This window comes from Erythrolamprus reginae, chromosome 11, assembly GCF_031021105.1.
Source record: "Erythrolamprus reginae isolate rEryReg1 chromosome 11, rEryReg1.hap1, whole genome shotgun sequence".
NCBI classification, from domain to species: domain Eukaryota; kingdom Metazoa; phylum Chordata; class Lepidosauria; order Squamata; family Dipsadidae; genus Erythrolamprus; species Erythrolamprus reginae.
Genome location: NC_091960.1, coordinates 31200979 through 31223305, shown reverse-complemented (window position 1 = coordinate 31223305; position 22327 = coordinate 31200979). Strand labels below are relative to the sequence as shown.

The following is a 22327-nucleotide window of genomic DNA, read 5'->3' as shown; positions in this document are numbered from 1 at the left end:
AGAAATCACTACCCCTAAATCCTTTTCTTCTGAAGTTTTTGCCAACACAGAACTGCCAATACAATACTCAGATTGTGGATTCCTTTTCCCCAAGTGCATTATTTTACATTTGGAAACATTAAACTGCACTTTCCATTGCTTTGACCATTTATCTAGTAAAGCTAAATCATTTACCATATTACAGACACCTCCAGGAATATCAACCCTATTGCACACTTTAGAGTCATCGGCAAATAGGCAAACCTTCCCCTATGTCACTCACAAACATATTTAAAAGAATAGGACCCAGAACAGACCCTTGTGGCACACCGCTTGTAACCTGACTCTGCTCAGAATACTCGCCATTAGCAATAACTCTCTGATGTCTACGCTTCAGCCAGCTGCAAATCCACTGAACTATCCAGGGATTAAGTCCAATCTTCACTAATTTATCTATCAGCTCTTTATGTGGAACCATATCAAAGGCTTTGCTGAAGTCCAGATAGGCAATATCCACGGCACCACCTTCATCCAACACCTTTGTGACATAGTCAAAGAAATCAATGAGATTAGTCTGACATGATTTGCCTTCAGTAAAGCCATGCTGATTTGGGTCCAATAAGTTATTGTTTTTTAGGTGATGATCACATGACCCTGGGACACTCCACCCGTCATAAATATGAGCCAGTAGCCAAGCGTCAGAATTTTGATCACGGGACCATGGGGAGGCTGCAAAACCCGTTAAGTGTGAAAAATGGTTGTAAGTCACTTTTTTCCCATGCCATTGTTAACCTCAAAAATAAATCTGATATAAATCAAAATTACCTGTATAGCCCACCAAAGCTAACAGAACCAAATCTTGACTATGGACACGTCTCAATATGTAGCATGTGCCTCTCCTAACACAACATGTCGTCCCCCCCCTCAAAACAGACCCCTTTCACTTACTGGGAAACAAACAGTAAATAGGTAAGGGTGTTGTGGCGAAGACAGATCAGTAACCTATCGAACTTACCTTACCAATGCGTCTGGTTTGCTTAGCTGGTTATTGGGGATACAATTTTCCATTAAGTCTTTGTGTGTGCTTGGGCTCTTGCTAGTGCACTTCTGTTTTTTCTCATTCTTAGCTGATGAGGAAGGGATGCTCCCATTAGTTGCGCTGTGGTTGCGAGGTGAGGAGTTCACAACCCCACTAGCATTTTTGTAATTTTTGGACGAGGCAGTGCATGAGTCCTCTTTTAAGAGGTTTTCTGTACTTCCCACAAGATCGTTATTTAATCTTTTGCTGTTGATATGGTTCTCCATATATTCTATTTCCTGTATTTTAGAGTCTACAGGTTGCAAAATATTGTTATTTATTCCAAGGTTATGTTTTTTGGCATCCTTGTCTTTTTCTTTCCCTTTTTCTCTGTATTCTAGTTCCGGTAATGTTGTAGATAATTTTTTATTAGCTGGAATGCCACCATTGTGTTGCAAAAGTATTGAGGAATCCATCTCAGACAATCCTTTGGCTGCTGAAATATCCAGAATGAAGGAAGGAAAAAAGGAAAAGGCAAGATTTAAAATTTAAATCAGAAGTAGCACATTCTCATATTCCTTTTACGAGCAAATTACATTACTGGTACTTCTATTATTCCCCCACACCCAAGAAAATATTTTTCTTATAATTATAGTGCAACCAGCGACCAGTTAGGTCCCGCAGAGTGGGCCTTCTCCGGGTCCCGTCAACAAAACAATGTCGTTTGGCGGGGCCCAAGGGAAAAGCCTTCTCTGTGGCGGCCCCGGCCCTTTGGAATCAACTCCCCCTAGAGATTAGAATTGTCCCCACCCTCCTTGCCTTTCGTAAGCTTCTTAAAACCCACCTCTGCCGTCAGGCATGGGGGAACTGAGATATTCTTTCCCCCTAGGCCTTTACAATTTATGCATGTTATGTTTGTTTGTAGGGAGGTTTGGTTTTACAATAAGGGTTTTTTAGTTGTTTTAGTATTGGATTTATACGATGTTTTTTATTACTGTTGTTAGCTGCCCCGAGTCTACGGAGAGGGGCGGCATACAAATCCAATAAATAAATAAAGGAATGAAGGAATGAATAAATAAATAAATAAATAAATAATAGTTTCCAAATTAATGAATCCGAGACTGATTCCTGTGTTGCATCAACCAGGGCATTTTAGTAAAATATTTTTTTTTAAAAATAATCTTTCTAAATAGAGAAAATGTATGCCAATTCAAGAAATGTCCAACCGCTACTTTGCATGATAAATAAATATAAAATAATAATAAAAACAATAACATTGAAACAAAAATACATCTTCATCAATTCAGTCAAGATTTTCTGTCCAAATAGATATAATCCTGGAATTTAGGCAATCAAATTACAGCTCTAAGGCCAGATCCTGTTCTCATCCAAATTTCGTCTATTTCCTCTGTCTAATAGCAAGAAACATTTCTGAACATGTTTTTTAAATATTGAAGTTTTAGGAAATTATTTTAATGAACTAAGGCATGCTTAAATCACCAACAGAAATTAACTAGTAGCTGCAAAAGACTTATTTAGAAAATAAGCTGCTACAACATAATTTTCTAATCTGATTTAACTCTAAGGCGTAAAAGGCTATAGGAGTCTGATTAATATCAAGCAGAATTACCTAAGATTATCATTTCAATTGAATATATTTCTTAACCTATATCCCGTTTTGTGTAGCTATGATTAAGAAATACTTTTCAAACTGCCTTCAACAAGGCTAATTTTACTTTATTAGAATATTCTCTGAAAAAACATAGGACAATCAGTTACAAAGAGGCTATACATTATCCTACCAGGAACTATACTCCAGTAGCAAAAGATTCACCAGGGGTATATTCACAGACATTTCAGTCTTTATTTTTCATGGTATGATAATACAAAATAAGACCTATATGACAGGTTATTGTTTAAAATCCACTGCAAAGTTGCTTGTTTTGAATATTAAAAAACGGCGTCAATTTTTCTTCTACCTTCACATTTCATAATACAGAACATAACTTTTTATCAGTCAATAGTCTCAAGTTAAGAATTATTTATTACTGCAAAGTTGAGTGAGAGTAATAGATGAAATCTCTCCACATACCCCATACAGGATCAGGTCATTAATTTACGTTCTCTTTTCAATCTGAACTATCAAAGAGCATACACAACCATCATTCAATTAGTACACTGAATATGATTAACGTATGAATATCAATTTTCTGTGAAAGGTTATTAAGCCATAAAATGTACACGTTCTCCATGTGTTTAACGAAGGAGCTGATTTACTAGGCTTTAATTTCTCCTGAGAAATGGAGAACTTTAAATGTCATTAATTTTTACCCCCAATTCACTGGTGACACACAGAATGTGAATTGTCTGGGGTTCTCATTGCAAACTCCAGAAATCAGGAACCCATTCCTTTCCTGTCCCCTCTTCAGAATGATCGCCTCCCCTTTTTAATGATGTGTGTGTTTTTGTATCCTTGTGATAGTGTTCCTATCTTTGCACGCAAGTCTGGGAATCTTCTGATTAAAACCTGGACATCAAAGCTAGAATTTACACAATGTGGCCTGTGTGCAGATCTATGGCATTCAGAAGGAGATAGTCTGCTGGTTGTTGTGTTTTTAAATCACATAGAAAAAATTTGGCCAAGAAACAGTATATTTCAAAGAAAATATTATCTAACCAATCTGTGTAAGGAAACACATAAGTCCTTATTAACAGGAACAACATTATTTGTTATTCTTCAACTGTAAAATATTCTGCAAATACTGTATATAAGTAAAAAGTTCTCTTCTGCTCAGTTCCCTCTCTCCCTCCCCTTTTTTTAGAAACATAGAAACATAGAAGTCTGACGGCAGAAAAAGACCTCATGATCCATCTAGTCTGCCCTTATACTATTTCCTGTATTTTATCTTAGGATGGATCTATGTTTATCCCAGGCATGTTTAAATTCAGTTACTGTGGATTTATCTACCACGTCTGCTGGAAGTTTGTTCCAAGGATCTACTACTCTTTCAGTGAAATAATATTTTCTCACGTTGCTTTTGATCTTTCACCCAACTAACTTCAGATTGTGTCCCCTTGTTCTTGTGTTCACTTTCCTATTGAAAACACTTCTTTTTAGTATTTTCAAATCAGTCTTGACTCCTGGGCCATGAACGTTTTTGACTGCATTTTCTGAAGTGGTTTGCCATTGTCTTCTTTCTAGGCCAGTGTTGTGCGTGCTCCTCGTCCACCTCTGGTAATGATAAGATTCTGAGGAGGATGAGCCAGGCCCATCTTGGTACCCTGGGCCAGTGGTGTTACCAGTTGATTCAGAGAGTGAGAGTTGAGGGAGAAACAGGCCTGGATGAAACAGAAGGACCACCAGAGGTGGCAGATATACCAATGACAGTAGAGTCTGACTTAGAGGAGGAAGATTTGGAACCTTTGCTAGATGCCGGCTTTAGAAGATTAAGAAGAGGATTCTTAATGTAAACATGTGTTTGGTCGGTGCTAACTGTAGCTAAGTTGGGGTGTGGTGGGTGAAAGAGGAACTTGGTGGATTTAAAGTGTGGCTTTTTATTGCCACATTCCACCTGGAGTCACAACATATGAGTTGGGCAACCAAATAAATTTGTTTAAATCAGTAAATAATTAACAGATAAACTATTACGGTAGCAGAATCAGCAATGGTGCAGAAGATCAAGATTTCGGAGAACAATAGTAACAATTATCATAGTAAATAATGTTGTGGCCTAAAAAATTATTTAGACAACTGCACAAAGTTCTAGACAAAGGAGCATGCACACACTGTTGTAATATTGATCACTATCTAGAGGATTCCAAAAATAGGAAGTTTACTCACAGGTAATCCTCTCTCCTAGGAAAAGTGAATCATGTACCTTTATTTATCCTGGGGCATGACCAAAGATTCAACATCTGCTTCTTGTAGAGAAGGGCAAATGGAATGTCTCCAAAGAAATACTGCACATATACTTGCAGACTATATAGGTGTGTGTGTGGGGGGGGGGGGGGAGCCTCACACTGTATAAACCAGGGGTCCCCAAGCTTTGCAACTTTAAGACTTGTGGACTTCAACTCCCAGAATTCTCCAGCCAGAGCTCTGGCTGAAGAATTCTGGGAGTTGAAGTCCACAAGTCTTAAAGTTGCTAAGATTGAAGACCTCTGGTATAAACTGTCCTGTTGTGCCCCGATTGAAGAAGTCATGGATAGATAAGAATAAAGGTGAAAATAAGGTAAAGAAAACTGTATGAATATAATCAAATATTATTGACATTCTTTGTTGTTACGATTGTTGTTGGTTTTTCTTTTTTATCAAGTTAACTTTATGTTTATCAGAATATGCAAACAAAATTCTTCTTTTCAATTAGAATATTAGTTTGACTTAAAGATTTAAGATTTTATCCTTTTGTCTGTATTAAAAATTGACTTCAAGAAAGAGGGGTAATTGTAACCCCTACTATGTGTTTAAATGTTTGTAAGTTTGTATGTCTTTTTACTGAAAATTAATACAGTTTTTTGGGGGGGAAATGAAGAAGTCATGGTTTGAATTTAAAGAGAAGGGGGGAATCTACCATTGATTCATAAGATGGGTTCCAAATCTGCAAACCATTATGTCTATGGAAATTCTTAAGTCATCCAGGACATAGTTGTCTCAAAGGCATTTTTTTCAAGAGGCAATTGAAGTTTCTATTTGTTTTTTTCTTTAAAGAAGTTTCACTTCTCACCTTCAAAGCAAAACACAGAAAGTCCAGTTGGGTCTTGAAAAAAAGGCAACTTTGGTGCAAACCATTGCTTCAACCCAAGGCCTCTATTAAGAACCTACCTTCTTCTGCGTCTCTTTCTTGCCTTTGTAGCATCTGTTGTTCTGGGGGTAATGCTTGCTGGAGGAGCTGCATGTAAAATTCATTTTCTTTCTGCACTTCCTTTTGTTTTCGCAATCGCATTTTATAGCTGACATAACTTTTGAAGCCAAAGCCCAAAGTCACAACAGGGTATCCAATACTTGAGGGGGAGGGGGAATAAAACAAGACAGGCTTTACTAATTAAGACAGAACCATCTAAGCACATGAATCTCGTACTCTAGAACTGAACTTTTTTGAGACTTCTATAATCTCAGCATAACATGGCACTGGACCAGATTATCTCAGGGACCGCCTTCTGCTGCACGAATCCCAGCGACCAGTTAGGTCCCACAGAGTGGGTCTTCTCCGGGTCCTGTCAACTAAACAATGTCGCTTGGCGGGACCCAGGGGAAGAGCCTTCTCTGTCGCGGCCCCGGCCCTCTGGAACCAAGTCCCCCCAGAGATTAGAATTGCCCCCACCCTCCTTGCCTTTCGTAAGATACTTAAAACCCACCTCTGCCGTCAGGCATGGGGGAATTGAGATCCTCTTTCCCCCTAGGCCTTTACAATTCTATGCATGGTATGTATGTATGTATGTCTGGTTTTTATATTAATGGGTTTTTAATCATTTTTAGTATTAGATTACTATTGTACACTGTTTTATTATTGCTGTTAGCCGCTCCGAGTCTCCGGAGAGGGGCGGCATACAAATCCAATCAATCAATCAATCAATCAATCAATAAATAAATAAATAAATAAATAACCCAAAATGCCGGTTTGGTAAAGTGGTTAAGCTGTTGGGAGTAGAAATCAGGAGTCTGTGAGTTCTAGTCTCAGTTTAGGCATGGAAAATTGGCTAGGTGATTTTGGGCAGCCTCTGTCTCCCACAGGGTGGCCATTGTGGGGAAAATAGAAGGCGGAAGGAATATTGTGTATGCTGACCATCTTAATTTACCTATAAGTGCTATTGCTAACATATTGTAAACCGCCCTGAGCCTAAGGAGAAGGGCGGCATAAAAATAGAATAAATAAATAAATAAGATAATAATGGCTGACGGGTAGGGGGAGAGAGACCTAATAAATAAACAAACAAACATCTATGAAATTTTGCCTCATTTTATGACCTTTTTTTGTCAGAAGGTTGGAAAAGGGGATTACATGATTTCTTGGACACTGAAAGGGTCATCAATGCATGCTAGTTTGCCAACACTCCGTGGCTTGCATTGGCTGCTGATCAGTTTCCGGGCACAATTCAAAGTGTTGGTAATGACCTTTAAAGCCCTACATGGCATCGGACCACCATACCTCCAGAACCGTCTTCTGCCGCATGAATCCCAGCAGCCGATGAGGTCCCACAGAGTTGGCCTTCTCCGGGTCCCGTCAACTAAACAATGTCGTCTGGCGGGCCCCAAGGGAACAGCATTCTCTGTGGCGGCCCCGGCCCTCTACTTAAGACCCACCTATATCGCCAGGCATGGGGGAATTGAGACATCTCCCCCAGGCTTTTTATAGTTTTATGTATGGTATGCGTGTGTTGCATGGTTTTTAAATGATGGGTTTTTAGATGCTTAGATTTGTTTACATTGTCACACTGTTTTATTATTGTGAGCCGCCCCGAGTCTTCGGAGAGGGGCGGTATACAAATCTAATAAATTATTATTAATTATTATTATTATTGTGTCTGAATTTTGATCTCACAATCATTGAGATACTGCAGCAGTGTAATGAAAATTGACCATGTCACTTTTTTCAGTTCCATTGTAACTTCAACCAGTCACTAAATGAACGGTTCTAAGTCAAGGACTACCTGTAATCATATCCAGAATTAATTAACAACTATCACCAGGGCTTAACTCCATTTTTAATGCTGGTTTATGACTGTAACAAAGATTTGGCTATTAGAGTAGCCAAACGTCCAAATTTTGACCACGTGACTATGATGCCATTGTAACTTGGAATGGCTACTAAGGGAGCTATTGTTAAGTCAAGGACTACCTGCATTTCAAAGCATTGCTTAAGAGACAGAAAATACCGGAATGTCCACTTACCAGTGTGCAGCAAAGGGTCGACAAAGGTCTACATGAAAGTTTTTGAGATCCTTAAATCTGATTGCTGCTTCAATATAAACAAACAGTATCCATAGCGATACTGTTGGTAAACACACGCCTCTCTCTGGTGGAAACAGAAAACAAGCCAAGCATCAACATTAAAAAGAGAAAAGGGGAAAAAAAGAAAATTAGACTTCTTAAAATAGAATAATTATGAAGGGGGAAAACCCTATGTTATGACTGAGCAAGGCTGACCTCCATTACACTTACTTACTTACTTACTTACTTACTTACTTACTTACTTACTTATTAGATTTGTATGCCGCCCCTTTCCGTAGACTCGGGGCGGCTCACAACACAATAAAAACAGTTCATGACAAATCTAATAATTTACAATTTAAAATATTTTAAAAACCCCATTATTAAACAGACATACATCCAAGCATACCATACATAAATTGTATAGGCCCGGGGGAGATATCTCAGTTCCCCCAGGCCGGCGACAAAGGTGGGTTTTAAGGAGTTTACGAAAGGCAAGGAGGGTAGGGGCAGTTCTAATCTCTGGGGGGAGCTGGTTCCAGAGAGTCGGGGCCGCCACAGAGAAGGCTCTTCCCCTGGGGCCCGCCAACCGACATTGTTTAGTCGACGGGACCCGGAGAAGGCCCACTCTGTGGGACCTAATCGGTCGCTGGGATTCGTGTGGCAGAAGGCGGTCTCGGAGATATTCTGGTCCGATGCCATGAAGGGCTTTATAGGTCATAACCAACACTCTTCTTTGTACAGAGACCCAAAGTGACATGGGAGGTTAAGATGTCGGGCTGAGATTAGGAAACCAAGCTTCCAATCCTCCCTTGGGCCCAGAAGCCAGGGGGATGATCTTGGGCAATGACATCCTTTCAGAACAAGCTCTGCAATGTGGCGAGGGGGGTGTTTGCCCAGGTTCGCCTGGTGCACCAGTTGCGGCCCTATTTGGACAGGGAGTCATTGCTCACAGTCACTCATGCCCTCATCACCTCGAGGCTCGACTACTGCAACGCCTCGACTACCTCTGAAGAGTGTTCGGAAAATCCAGATCGTGCAGAATGCGGCGGCATGAGCAGTCATGTGTCTTCCCGGATATGCCCATGTTTCGTCAACACTCTGCAGCCTGCATTGGTTGCCAATTAGTTTCCGGACACAATTCAAAGTGTTGGTGATGACCTACAAAGCCCTACATAGCATCGGATCAGAATATTTACGGGACCGCCTTCTGCCGCATAAATCCCAGCGGCCGATTGGGTCCCACAGAGTTGGCCTTCTCCAGGTCCCGTCGACCAGACAATGTCGTCTGGCGGGGCCTAGGGGAAGAGCCTTCTCTGTGGCGGCCCCGGCCCTCTGGAATCAACTCCCTCCGGAGATTTGAACTGCCCCCACCCTCCTTGCCTTCCGCAAGAGCCTTAAGACCTATCTATGTCGCGGGGCCTGGGGTAACTAGTGTATCCCAGCCCCCTAACCATTGAAAGTTATGTGTGGTTATGATTGTGTAGTATTGATTGTTTTTAAGGTAATGGGTTTTAGTTACAGTTTTTTTAATTATTAGATTTGTATCTGTATTGTTTCATTGTTGTTGTGAGCCGCCCCGAGTCTTCGGAGAGGGGTGGCATACAAGTCTAATAAATTATTATTATTAATTATTATTATTAATGTCAGCTGAGGAGCAAAAGCCCTTATTGCAGTGGTTCTCATCTGGGGATTGGGACCCCCTTGTGGGTTGAATGACCATTTCACAGAGGTCGCCTAAGACCATGGGCAAATACAAATTTCCCCTGGTGTTAGGAACTAAAGCTTCTATTCTGGCACCTTGGAACATATTTTTACAATCCAATCAATCAGGCATTTACAGTGGGGGTGTCCCTCTGACCTTCCTGCCAATCAGCTTGAAGTTCTGTTGGGAGAATTGGCGCTAGACTTATGGTTGGGGGTCACCACAACAAGAGCAACTGTATTAAGGGGTCGCGGCGTTAGAAAAGTTGAGAACCACTGCCTTATTGTATCATTCAATTTATAAACATTGCTAAAAGAACTAAGTCAGGGGTGGGGAACTGTGGCTGTTTTATAACTTATGAACTTCAACTCCCAGAATTCCTCAGGCTCAGGAATTCTCGGAGTTAAAGTGCACAAGTCATATAAGGACCGTAGTTCTCTACTAAGTGAATGCAGTGCAAAAACAAGTAGATACAAAGCTATTAGGAACAGCATTAACAACAACCAATTGTTATTCATTCAAAACAAGACTTTTGAATTTCTGTATTGTTGGGCTCTCTCATTATACACTGCTCAAAAAAAATAAAGGGAACACTTAAAAACAGAATATAACTTCAAGTAAATCAAACTTCTGTGAAATCAAACTGTTCACTTAGGAAACAACACTGATTGACAATTAATTTCACAATACTGTTGTGCATAGTTGTGCAAATGAAATATTCAATGAGAATATTTCATTCATTCAGATCTAGGATGTGTTATTTGAGTGTTCCCTTTATTTTTTTGAGCATTATATATATGCTACAACAGTGATGGCAAACCTTTTTTGCCTCGGGTGCCGAAAGAGTGGGTGTGCATTTAATTGCGCATGTGTGAGTGCCCACACCCATAATTCAATGCTTGGGGAGGGCAAAAACAGCTCCCCCACCCCCGGAGCCCTCTGGAAGCCGGAAACGGCCTGTTTCCCAACTTCTGGTGGGCCCAGTAGGCTCATGTTTTGCCATCCCCAGGCTCTAAAGGCTTCCCTGGAGCCGGGGTGAGAGTAAAACGCCCACCCCCATCCCCCGAGAGGCTCTCTCGAAGCCAAAAACGCCCTCCCAGAGCCTCTTGCAGCCAAAAATAGCTGGTCAGCACACACATGCACGTTGGAGCTGAGCTAGGGCAACAGATCGAGTGCCAGCAGATATGGCTCTGCGTGCCACCTGTGGCACCCATGTCATAGGTTCGACTACTTCAGCTTCAACTGCAACAACACAAGAGCACACAACAGATTCAAACTTAATACGAACCGCTCCAAACTTGACTGTAAAAAATATGATTTCAACAATCGAGTTATCGAAGCGTGGAACTCATTGCCGGACTCAATAGTGTCAACCCCTAACCCCCAACATTTCTCCCTTAGACTCTCCACGATTGACCTCTCCAGGTTCCTAAGAGGCGTACATAAGTGCACTGGTGTGCCTTTCGTCCCCTGTCCAATTGTCTTTCCTTTCTCTCACTTATCATATATATTTTCTTTCTTTCATATATCCTCTCCTCTAAGTTCACTTTACCCTTATATATATTACTACTACATGTCTATTTTTCTTCCTATGTATTTGTGTATTGGACAAATGAATAAATAAATAAATAAATAAATAAAAACATAACCCTTGTAACACCCAGACAGCCTTGGTCTTGGCTGCTAGGAATTAGGGACACTTATTTCAGCTTTTCTGGAGATCAAAAAGGATGGTTTACTGTAAGTTTAATAATAATCTTTACTACCTAAAGATAAGAAGAAAAGCAAAGTCACTATCCTGCAAGAATTCCAAATATGAAGACACTCCGGAGCTTCCCACACAGTTTCCATTTCATTAGGCTGAATCCCAAAACATGGGATCTGACATCCTCAATCAACATTTTAGAAGGCCACGGGCTTCTGCTCCCTTTTTGCTCTTTGCAAGTTACAGGGTGCATTATGAGGTAGGGTGTGTTTTGATGATACAGGTTTTTTTATTGCCAAAGCATGGGTGAACAGAGACTCCTTGATAGCTTCTCCCGAAGCACTAATACCTGCATTCACTAAAGATATTTTACAAAGAAATAAGATTCGTGAAGAAGGTCCACCATCTCATGCAATAACTCAGGGACCGCCTTCTGCTGCACGAATCCCAGCGACCAGTTAGGTCCCACAGAGTGGGTCTTCTCCGGGTCCCGTCAACTAAACAATGTCGTTTGGCGGGACCCAGGGGAAGAGCCTTCTTTGTGGCGGTCCCGGCCCTCTGGAACCAACTCCCCCCAGAGATTAGAATAGCCCCCACCCTCCTTGCCTTTCGTAAGCTTCTTAAAACCCACCTCTGCCGCCAGTCATGGGGGAACTGAGATACTCTTTCCCCCTAGGCCTTTACAATTTTATGCATGGTATGTCTGTATGTATGTTTGGTTTTTATAATGAGGGTTTTAACTGTTTTAATATTGGATTTCTATATGCCGTTTTTATTACTGTTGTTAGCCGCTCCGAATCTACGGAGAGGGGCGGCATACAAATCCAATCCAATCCAATAATTTGGAAGAGAGCTTCTATATTTTAGATTGCAAAATACTGTATGGGGTGACTTCAACCTATGACCACAACTGAGCCCAAATGTTCTATTATTAAGTGAGAAATTGGCTAAGTGAATTTGCTCAATTTTATGACTTTTCTCGCCTCATTTCAAGTGAGTCACCGTAGTTCTTAAATTAGTAACACGGTTGTTGAGTGATCCTGGTTTACCCAGTGACTTTGCTTGTCAGAAGGTCACAAAAGGAGATCACAGTGACCCCAGGACACCGCAACCATCATCAATATGAGTGTCCGAATTTTGATCATGTGACTATGGAGATGCTGCAATGATCGTGGAAAAACAGTCATTTTTCTCAGGGCTGTTATCACCTTAAATGGCCATTAAAGAGACTGTTGTAATTCAAGGACTACCTATAATGAGATTTCAAGAGTAAGCCTGGTGTCATGGGCAAACTGGACACCAATTAAACAGGGGCCACATGTGATTTTTTTTTTTTTAGACAAAAAGAAGACATTGTTTTACAACTTGTTCTCAGATTTAATAGGCAGCGAAATAAATGGGAAGACTTACCCGTATGCCAGACATACTGTACCCAAACATATGTGCTGGCAGCAAAAAACAACCACTGTATTGGTATGAACAGCAGACATATGATATTTGATGTGAATGCTACACAAACGAAAAATACTGAAAATGCCTAAAGGGAATTGAAGGGTTGGAGAGAAAAGGAAAAGGAAAAACTCCATTAGGTTTTTGGATTTTTTAAGATAGTGAACAGATTTCAATGAAGGAATTGCAATTGCATCCTTCCTTCCTTCTAAGATTCAACATTTTACCAGTAAAGCTACATAACAGCATTTCCTCCCTAATTATTAATAATAATTTCATGGCTAACATTTTATTGCAATTTTATAGAAGAGAATTTCCTTTCTGTAAATAGAAGTCATGCTCCTAATTTTGTCTCACATGGAATTCTGAATGTTTGCCTTCAGTGTAATTTAGCAAATGACTTGCTGAGTAGCAAGATTGTCTAATTCAAATTTGTTTCAGCCAATGACTGTAAGTCCTCGGAGAGGGGTGGCATATAAATCTAATAAATAATAATAATAATAATAAAAAGTACTAAACCTACAGTATTAAAATTCCACAAAGTTTATCAAGATTTGTGCATTTGGGCAATCGCTAAATATGCATTATAAGTATGCTAGTTGGATAAATTCATATTGATTATTTTTAAATCTTTATGTTGCACTTCAAAGCAGATTAAAATATTATCTATTTATTTTCAATTATTCAATTTACACTCATTGAACTATCTGTAAAAAGAAATTATTGTGTAAAAGCTGACTGAGAAAAAAGGGAAAGACAATAAACAATTAAGATTTTTTTCATCCAGAGGCATAGTTTCTTGCTAAATCAGATTTATATCTTTCCACTCAAGAAAATCTTCACGGCTGCTAACTTTTTAAAAAAAGTTAAAACTATTCTGTTATTCTATTATTAGAAACCTGGCAAAGGAGATGCACTTTTATTTTATTTTTTCCCTGCAGCGCTCTTATAAGTGTTATTTCTCTGTTTATAATGACAATTATAATCCAGTATTAACCACGTTTGGTAATTATGAGACAAATGACTATTAGATATTGAGACAGTCTGTCTGTATTCTTCCCATCCTTTTGTCTCATGTTACTCGGTGTTCTCAAAATATCTGTTAACTGATCCAAAGCCTGCAATCCAAAGAGCCGCTTACACCAGAAAGTCCTTTCCCCCTTGAAGTTCCTCAACCCTTGGATAAAAGTTGCTTCTGAACATCAAGGGGGCCTATTAAAGCAACACCCAGTGCAGCAGAAGGAGATGTTCTGCAGCTGAAAATAGACACAACAGCCCTCCTCCTCTTTTTGCAAATAACTTTTTCAGTGCTGTATATCAAACAGGACTCCAACTGAGAGATACATTGGAGAGCTACTAATGCTAATGGCTAGTAATAACAATAAACAGCAGATAAGTAGTTTTTCTATTTATATACATACCAATCCCTGGTATCTGAAGGAATCATAAACACTCCGGATGAAAAGCCAGAAGGGCCACAAATATTCAAATCTGAATTCCAAAACAAAGTCAGCCACCAACACGAGGGCCCAAACTACCAGGAACTTCAGATATAGGAAAGTACTGAAAGGAAAGAAGGAGGGGGGAGAAAACATATTAATTTTGCATGTAAACAAACTAGCAAGAGGGTTTCATTTCTTATTCAAAATAAGAAGATACAGGTATGTATTAATAAACACAGAAGGTTCAGGTAAAAACAAAAAGAAAGTTACATAACTGAAATTTGCAAACATAATCTACACCAAAGGTCTTCAAACTTGGCTACTTTAAGACTTGTAGACTTCAACTGCCAGAATTCTCCAGCCACTGCAGAATTCTGGGAGTTAATAATAATTAATAATAATAATAGTTTATTGGATTTGTATGCCGCCCCTCTCCGCAGACTCCGGGCAGCTAACAACAATAATAAACACAACATGTACAATCCAATAATAAAAAACAACTAAAAACGCCTATTATAAAACCAAACATACACACAAACATACCATGCATAACTTGTAATGGCCTAGGGGGAAGAGCTATCTCAACTCCTCCATGCCTGGCGGTATAAATGAGTCTTGAGTAATTTACGAAAGACAGGGAGGGTGGGGGCAGTTCTAATCTCCGGGGGGAGTTGGTTCCAGAGGGCCGGGGCCGCCACAGAGAAGGCTCTTCCCCTGGGGCCCGCCAACCGACATTGTTTAGTCAACGGGACCCGGAGAAGGCCCACTCTGTGGGACCTTATCGGTCGCTGGGATTTGTGCGGTAGCAGGCGGTTCCGGAGGTACTCTGGTCCATTGCCATGTAGGGCTTTAAAGGTCATGACCTACACTTTGAATTGTGACCGGAAACTGATCGGCAGCCAATGCAAGCCACGGAGTGTTGAAGAAACGTGGGCGAACCTTGGAAGCCCCACGATGGCTCTCGCGGCTGCGTTCTGCACGATCTGAAGTTTCCGAACACTTTGTTGAAGTCCACAAGTCTTAAAGTTGCCAATCTTGGGGACCCCTGATCTACACTGTGTTATAAAAAAAGCATCAAAAGCACACGGAGAGTTGGTAGAGAAAGGACATTTAAAGAGCTGATGGAATAAAACTTCTAATTTATTTTTTTTTAGAAGTGCCTGTGTTCTGTTTTTCCCTCCAGAGAATAACTTCAATGTTCAGCACTTTCACATTTCAAAATGAAGCGTGTCTGCCATAGTTGTAGTCTGAATTATGGTCCTGTGTTACCAATCTGCAATGCTCATTTTATTTGCCTTCTGTACAAAGAGGCAGAAACGCTGAAATTCTGCTCTGTTTGCAATCCATGCAAAATACAGATTACACTGAAGCAGACTGAAATTACACGGTTTAGTGACATATAATGTATATCCCAGCCCCGATAAATGCTCAGATAATCAATAGCAAGCATCAAAAATACTCCGTTTTTCAATACCGATACTTAAATTAAATAAATAAATAAATTGACAAATAAATAAACAAAAATAAATTTAAAAAAATTAAAATAAAATTAGATTCTGACAACATTACTCTTTTTACTTGTTTCTTAAACTCAATTAAACAACCGTTCACACGATAACAATATATTCCAACTAATTACTTTATTCCATACTAACTGAATCACAGCTTTTCTCTTTACCAATACTTACATAAATATATTTTATTTTATTTTTATTTTTTTTATTATTTTCATTACTGATATATTACTGACACACCCATTAACCTATTATTACATCATGTCGTACCTCCTGATAACGTCTGTCATCTAGGCCAGTGATTTTCAACCTTTTTTGAGCCGCGGCACATTTTTTACATTTACGAAACCCTGGGGCACATTGAGCGGGGCGGGGAGGGCTAAAAAAAGTTTGGACAAAAAAAATTCTCTCTCTTCCTCCCTTTCGCTCTATTTCTCTCTCCCTCTTTCTCTCCCTTCCTTCCTCTTTCTTTCTCTCTCTCCATCCCTCTTTCTTTCTCTTCCTTCCTCTCTTTTTTGCTCTTTCTCTCTCCCTCCCTATCTCCCTCTATGTCTTTCTCTCTCTCTCCTTCCCTCCCTCTCTTTCTCTCTCTCTTGCTTTCTTTCTCTTGTTCTCTTTCTCTCTCTCTCTCTTGCTTTCTTTCTCTCTCTCTTGTTCTCTTTCTCTCTCTTGCTTTCTTTCTCTCTCTCTCTTGCTTTCTTTCTCTCTCTCTTGCTTTCTTTCTCTCTCTGAGCTTCGCGGCACACCTGACCATGTCTCACGGCACACTAGTGTGCCACGGCACACTGGTTGAAAAACACTGATCTAGGCAGATCCTCCCTCTCTCCCTTTCTTTTTATAAATACTTTATAAAATCGTAAACTTATCTTCCTAACTGCCTCTCTATAAATATCTTTCTTACTATCCCTATCACTACTTAGTACTACCTTTTAAATAATAAGATAAGATAGAAAAATGAAATATTTATAGTAATAAGATATAAATGTGTACATTGAATTTTTGTTACAAAGTAAGATATATACTGTATGTCAAAATACAATATCATGTAATAATTATTCCTATCCCTTTTTTAAATTTATGTACCCCATTTTCCCTTCCCCCATTTACCTTTTGTCAACCAATAAACTTAATTTTTTTAAAAAAATACTCCATTTGATATTAAAGAATCAACAAAGCCTACACTGAAGTGAGTCTGTTAATAGTAAACTTCCTTTTCCAGTAAAAGCTGTTATCTGGGGGTTAGGTTTCCACATCATGGTGCTGCCGGCTGCTTGACTGTTTCCACTTGTTTTTCTGATTAAGCAATTTTTTAAAAAATGTGCCTGCTAGCCTTGACTTCTTTTTCTAACAAACTCAGAGTTAGAAGATGTGGTATGTCCTTGACTTCCAATATTTGCCTTATTTGTAAATTTAAGATAGAGTTTCTGATTTAAACATAACAGTAAGTACAAAGGGAAATTTTGCTTTTTCATTCTCATTGTCAGGAAGAAGTTAGCCCTGTTGATGTTGGAAGCGAGCCATTATCTTTGCCAATATATCTGCCCAACAGTATTGATTTCATCAGACCTGGATGCATCTTTATTTGTAGGCGCCTAAATTCGCTTTTTTCCCCCCTGTATCAAAAATTGCCAGTTTCTACTACAAAATTATGTGGATTATTTTGTATTATCCATACTTCATAGGATAGGCAGCTACTTGTAATACAGTGGTACCTCTACTTACGAACTTAATTTGCTCTGTGACCAGGTTCTTAAGTAGAAAAGTTTGTAAGAAGAAGCAATTTTTCCCATAGGAATCAATGTAAAAGCAAATAACGTGTGCGACTGGGGAAACCACAGGGAGGGTGGAGGCCCTATTTCCTCCCAGGAGATTCTTAGAGGCCCCACGGAGGCTTCTCCCTACCTTTTCTGACCCTGTTTCCTCCCAGGAGATTCCTAGAGAGTCCCCACAGAGGCTTCTCCCTGCCTTTTCCGGCCCTGTTTCCTCCCAGGAGATTCCTACAGAGGCCCCATGGAGGCTTCTCCCTGCCTTTTCCGGCCCTGTTTCCTCCCAGGAGATTCCTAGAGAGGCCCCATGGAGGCTTCTCCCTGCCTTTTCCGGCCCTGTTTCCTCCCAGGAGATTCCTAGAAAGGCCCCATGGAGGCTTCTCCCTGCCTTTTCCGGCCCTGTTTCCTCCCAGGAGATTCCTAGAGAGGTGCCATGGAGGCTTCTCCCTGCCTTTTCCAGCCCTGTTTCCTCCCAGGAGACTCCTAGAGAGGTCCCATGGAAGCTTCTCCCTGCCTTTTCCGGCCCTGTTTCCTCCCAGGAGATTCCTAGAGAGGTCCCATGGAAGCTTCTCCCTGCCTTTTCCGGCCCTGTTTCCTCCCAGGAGATTCCTAGAGAGGTGCCATGGAGGCTTCTCCCTGCCTTTTCCAGCCCTGTTTCCTCCCAGGAGACTCCTAGAGAGGTCCCATGGAAGCTTCTCCCTGCCTTTTCCGGCCCTGTTTCCTCCCAGGAGATTCCTAGAGAGGTCCCATGGAGGCTTCTCTCTGCCCTTTCCGGTTATAGTTAGAAACATAGAAACATAGAAACATAGAAGACTGACGGCAGAAAAAGACCCCATGGTCCATCTAGTCTGCCCTTTTACTATTTCCTGTATTTTATCTTACAATGGATATATGTTTATCCCAGGCATGTTTAAATTCGGTTACTGTGGATTTACCAACCACGTCTGCTGGAAGTTTGTTCCAAGGATCTACTACTCTTTCAGTAAAATAATACTTTCTCATGTTGCCTTTGATCTTTCCCCCAACTAACTTCAGATTGTGTCCCCTTGTTCTTGTGTTCACTTTCCTGTTAAAAACACTTCCCTCCTGAACCCTATTTAACCCTTTAACATATTTAAATGTTTCGATCATGTCCCCCCTTTTCCTTCTGTCTTCCAGACTATACAGATTGAGTTCATTAAGTCTTTCCTGATACGTTTTATACTTCAGACCTTCCACCATTCTTGTAGCCCGTCTTTGGACCCGTTCAATTTTGTCAATATCTTTTTGTAGGTGAGGTCTCCAGAACTGAACACAGTACTCCAAATGTGGTCTCACCAGCGCTCTATATAAGGGGAATAGTTTCTGAGGCTCCAGTTTGTAAGTGGAAAATGGTTCTTGGGAAGAAGCAAAAAAAATCTTTTCTTATCTAGAAAAATTTGTAAGTGGAGGCGTTCGTAGGTAGAGGTACCACTGTGCTTCAGTTTCCCCGACAATCAGTTTTCCCTAACACTGCACTAATTTCTGAATTACTTACTAAGTACCACATATTTTTCTCAAGGCTCATCTCCCAAGTTCACCCCTGGGAGCCAGTTAATATTCTTATAGAATTAATATGATTTTTATGATCCATCGTCAGGGTGGTGGCAAGCAGAGTTCTGGAACTGAAGCTATAACATTCACCTTGGGGAATGATTTCTGTCACCCGAACAGTAGGAAGGCAGCCTTGTAAATTTTCCTAGCAAAGGAACAATTTTCAGAGCAAGAGCCACATTTCAATTCTGAGCAGCATTTGGGGGATTCGAAAATAGGCTAATCTGCGACAAATGATCAGATCATGACAAATGTGGCACCCACCTTAATTAAAAAGTTATTACCATACATCACACCTGATAAATTTATTATTTCCCCCTAGGTTAAATGAAAAGTTACAAACAGGTGACAAATTTGGGCAGGGCCTTGAGGTCATGCTATTCATTGAACATGTGTTGGCCTCAGGTTATGCATTTTTGTCTACGGAGAGGGGAGGCATTATTATTATTATTATTATTATTATTATTATTATTATTATTATTATTATTAATTGGATTTGTATGCCGCCCCTCTCCGCAGACTCGGGGCGGCTAACAACAGCAACAAAAACAGCATGTAAATCCAATCCTAAAAATATCTTTAAAAAACCCTTATTTGTAAAACCAAACATACATACAAACAAACATAACGTGCATAAATTGTAAAGGCTTAGGGGAAAAGAATATCTCAGTTCCCCCATGCCTGACGGCGGAGATGGGTTTTTAGGAGCTTACGAAAGACAAGGAGGGTGGGGGCAATGCTGATCTCCGGGCATACAAATCTAATAAATAATGATGATGATGATGATGATGATCATGATGATAATAATAATAATAATAATAACAACAATAATAATAATAACCTTTCATATAATTGACAGTGCAGTTTCCTGCTAAGCGGCACAGGTTGGGAATGAGAACAGTCTTAGAGGTTTATTTTCTAACTGAAAGAGGAGTTCTATTTGACTCCTTAAGACAACAGAATTTTGGAATCGGACAGGGGCCCTTTTAATTCTCATACAATAAATCACTTAACGTTGTTACCTGGATATTTGGGCTAAAGTGTCTTTTGTCATAAAAATGACACTCAGTAATTTTTCTCCTGATTTCCCTCAAATTTAAAAGAGGTCCTAGAGTGCATGTCCTTGCGCACCAGTTGCGACCCTACTTGGACCGGGAGTCGCTGCTCACAGTCACTCATGCCCTCATCACCTCGAGGCTCGACTACTGTAATGCTCTCTACATGGGGCTACCTCTGAAAAGTGTTCGGAAACTTCAGATCGTGCAGAACGCAGCTGCGAGAGCAATCATGGGCTTCCCCAAATATGCCCATGTTACACCAACACTCCGCAGTCTGCATTGGTTGCCGATCAGTTTCCAATCACAATTCAAAGTGTTGGTTATGACCTATAAAGGGGGCGGGGAAAATATTTACTGACCCCTCACATCCTGGACACAAATTGTTTCAACTCCTACCCTCAAAACGTCACTACAGAGCACTGTACACCAAGACAACTAGACACAAGAACAGTTTTTTTCCAAACGCCATCACTCTGCTAAACAAATAACTCCCTCAACACTTTCAGACTTTCTACTAAATCTGCACTTCTATTCTACTAGTTTTTCTCATCATTCCTTTCACCCATTTCCTCCCATGTTGACTGTATGACTGTAACTTGTTGCTTATATCCTAAGATTTTTATTAATATTGCTTCTTCATTGCTTATTTGACCCCTATGACAATCATTAAGTGTTGTACCACATGATTCTTGACAAATGTATATTTTATTTTATGTACGCTGAGAGCATATGCACCAAGACAAATTCCTTGTGTGTCCAATCACACTTGGCCAATAAAAATTCTATTCTATTCTAAAGCCCTTCATGGCACTGGACCAGATTATCTCAGGGACCGCCTTCTGCTGCACGAATCCCAGTGACCAGTTAGGTCCCACAGAGTGGGTCTTCTCCGGGTCCTGTCAACTAAACAATGTAGTTTGGCGGGACCCAGGGGAAGAACCTTCTCTGTAGCGGCCCCAGCCCTCTGGAACCAACTCCCCCGGAGATTAGAATTGCCCCCACCCTCCTTGCCTTTTGTAAGCTTCTTAAAACCCACCTCTGCCACCAGGCATGGGGGAATTGAGATATTCTTTCCCCCTAGGCCTTTACAATTTTATGCATGGTATGTCTGTATGTATGTTTGGTTTTTATATTAATGGGTTTTTAATCATTTTTAGTATTAGATTACTATTGTACACTGTTTTATTGTTGCTGTTAGCCGCTCCGAGTCTCCGGAGAGGGGCGGCATACAAATCCAATAAATAAATAAATAAATAAATAAATAAATAAATAAATAAATAAATAAATAAATAAATGCACAGAGACTAAATTTAGTCAAGATGGAGACATTGCCTGATAGATCATTTGTTTAGCTCAGTAGCCTTCGTCCTACTCCACTTATTTATTTATTTTATTTATTTATTAGATTTGTATGCCGCCCCTCTCCGTAGACTCGGGGCGGCTCACAACACAATAAAACAGTTCATGACAAATCTAATAATTTAAAATTTAAAATAGTTAAAAAACCCCATTTTTAAGCAGACATACCTACAAACATACCATACATAAATTATATAGGCCCGGGGGAGATATCTCAGTTCCCCCATGCCTGACGACAAAGGTGGGTTTTAAGGAGTTTACGAAAGGCAAGGAGGGTGGGGGCAATTCTAATCTCTGGGGGGAGTTGGTTCCTTCTGCAGCCTTCTACAGTTCACAGTTTAGGGATACTTACTGATGTAGTTTACATACAACAGAAAGCAAGCTATTGCTGGTGCCTTAGCTGTATAAAAGATATCTGTGAGACCGCCTTCTGCCGCACGAATCTCAGCGGCCGGTCAGGTCCCACAGAGTTGGTTTTCTCCGGGTCCGGTCGACTGAACAATGTCGTCTGGCGGGACCCAGGGGAAGAGCCTTCTCTGTGGCGGCTCCGACCCTCTGGAATCAGCTCCCTCCAGAGATTAGAACTGCCCCCACCCTCCTTGCCTTTTGTAAACTCCTTAAAACCCACCTCTGTGATCAAGCGTGGGGGAACTGAGACATCTCCCCCCGCCTATGTAGTTTTTGTGCATGATATGACTGTATGTATGTTTTTTATATTGGGGTTCCTTACTTTTTAGACTTTTTAAATGTACTATTGTTATTATTAGATTTGTCATTATGTATTGTTTTTATCACTGTTGTGAGCCGCCCGGAGTCTACGGAGAGAGGCGGC

General features: G+C 40.4%; 1 protein-coding gene across 1 annotated transcript in view; it reads right to left on the bottom strand.

Annotated features, from left to right (window-relative positions):
- Positions 1-22327, bottom strand: part of MACO1 (macoilin 1) — a 117260-nt gene that overhangs the window by 54001 nt on the left and 40932 nt on the right. The window contains exons 2-6 of the mRNA XM_070764235.1: positions 14206-14347; positions 12746-12872; positions 7887-8010; positions 5820-5998; positions 995-1493 (exon numbers count right to left, since the gene is read on the bottom strand). Coding sequence (XP_070620336.1) covers positions 995-1493; positions 5820-5998; positions 7887-8010; positions 12746-12872; positions 14206-14347 — 1071 coding nt within the window. The remainder of the gene's footprint in view (positions 1-994; positions 1494-5819; positions 5999-7886; positions 8011-12745; positions 12873-14205; positions 14348-22327) is intronic.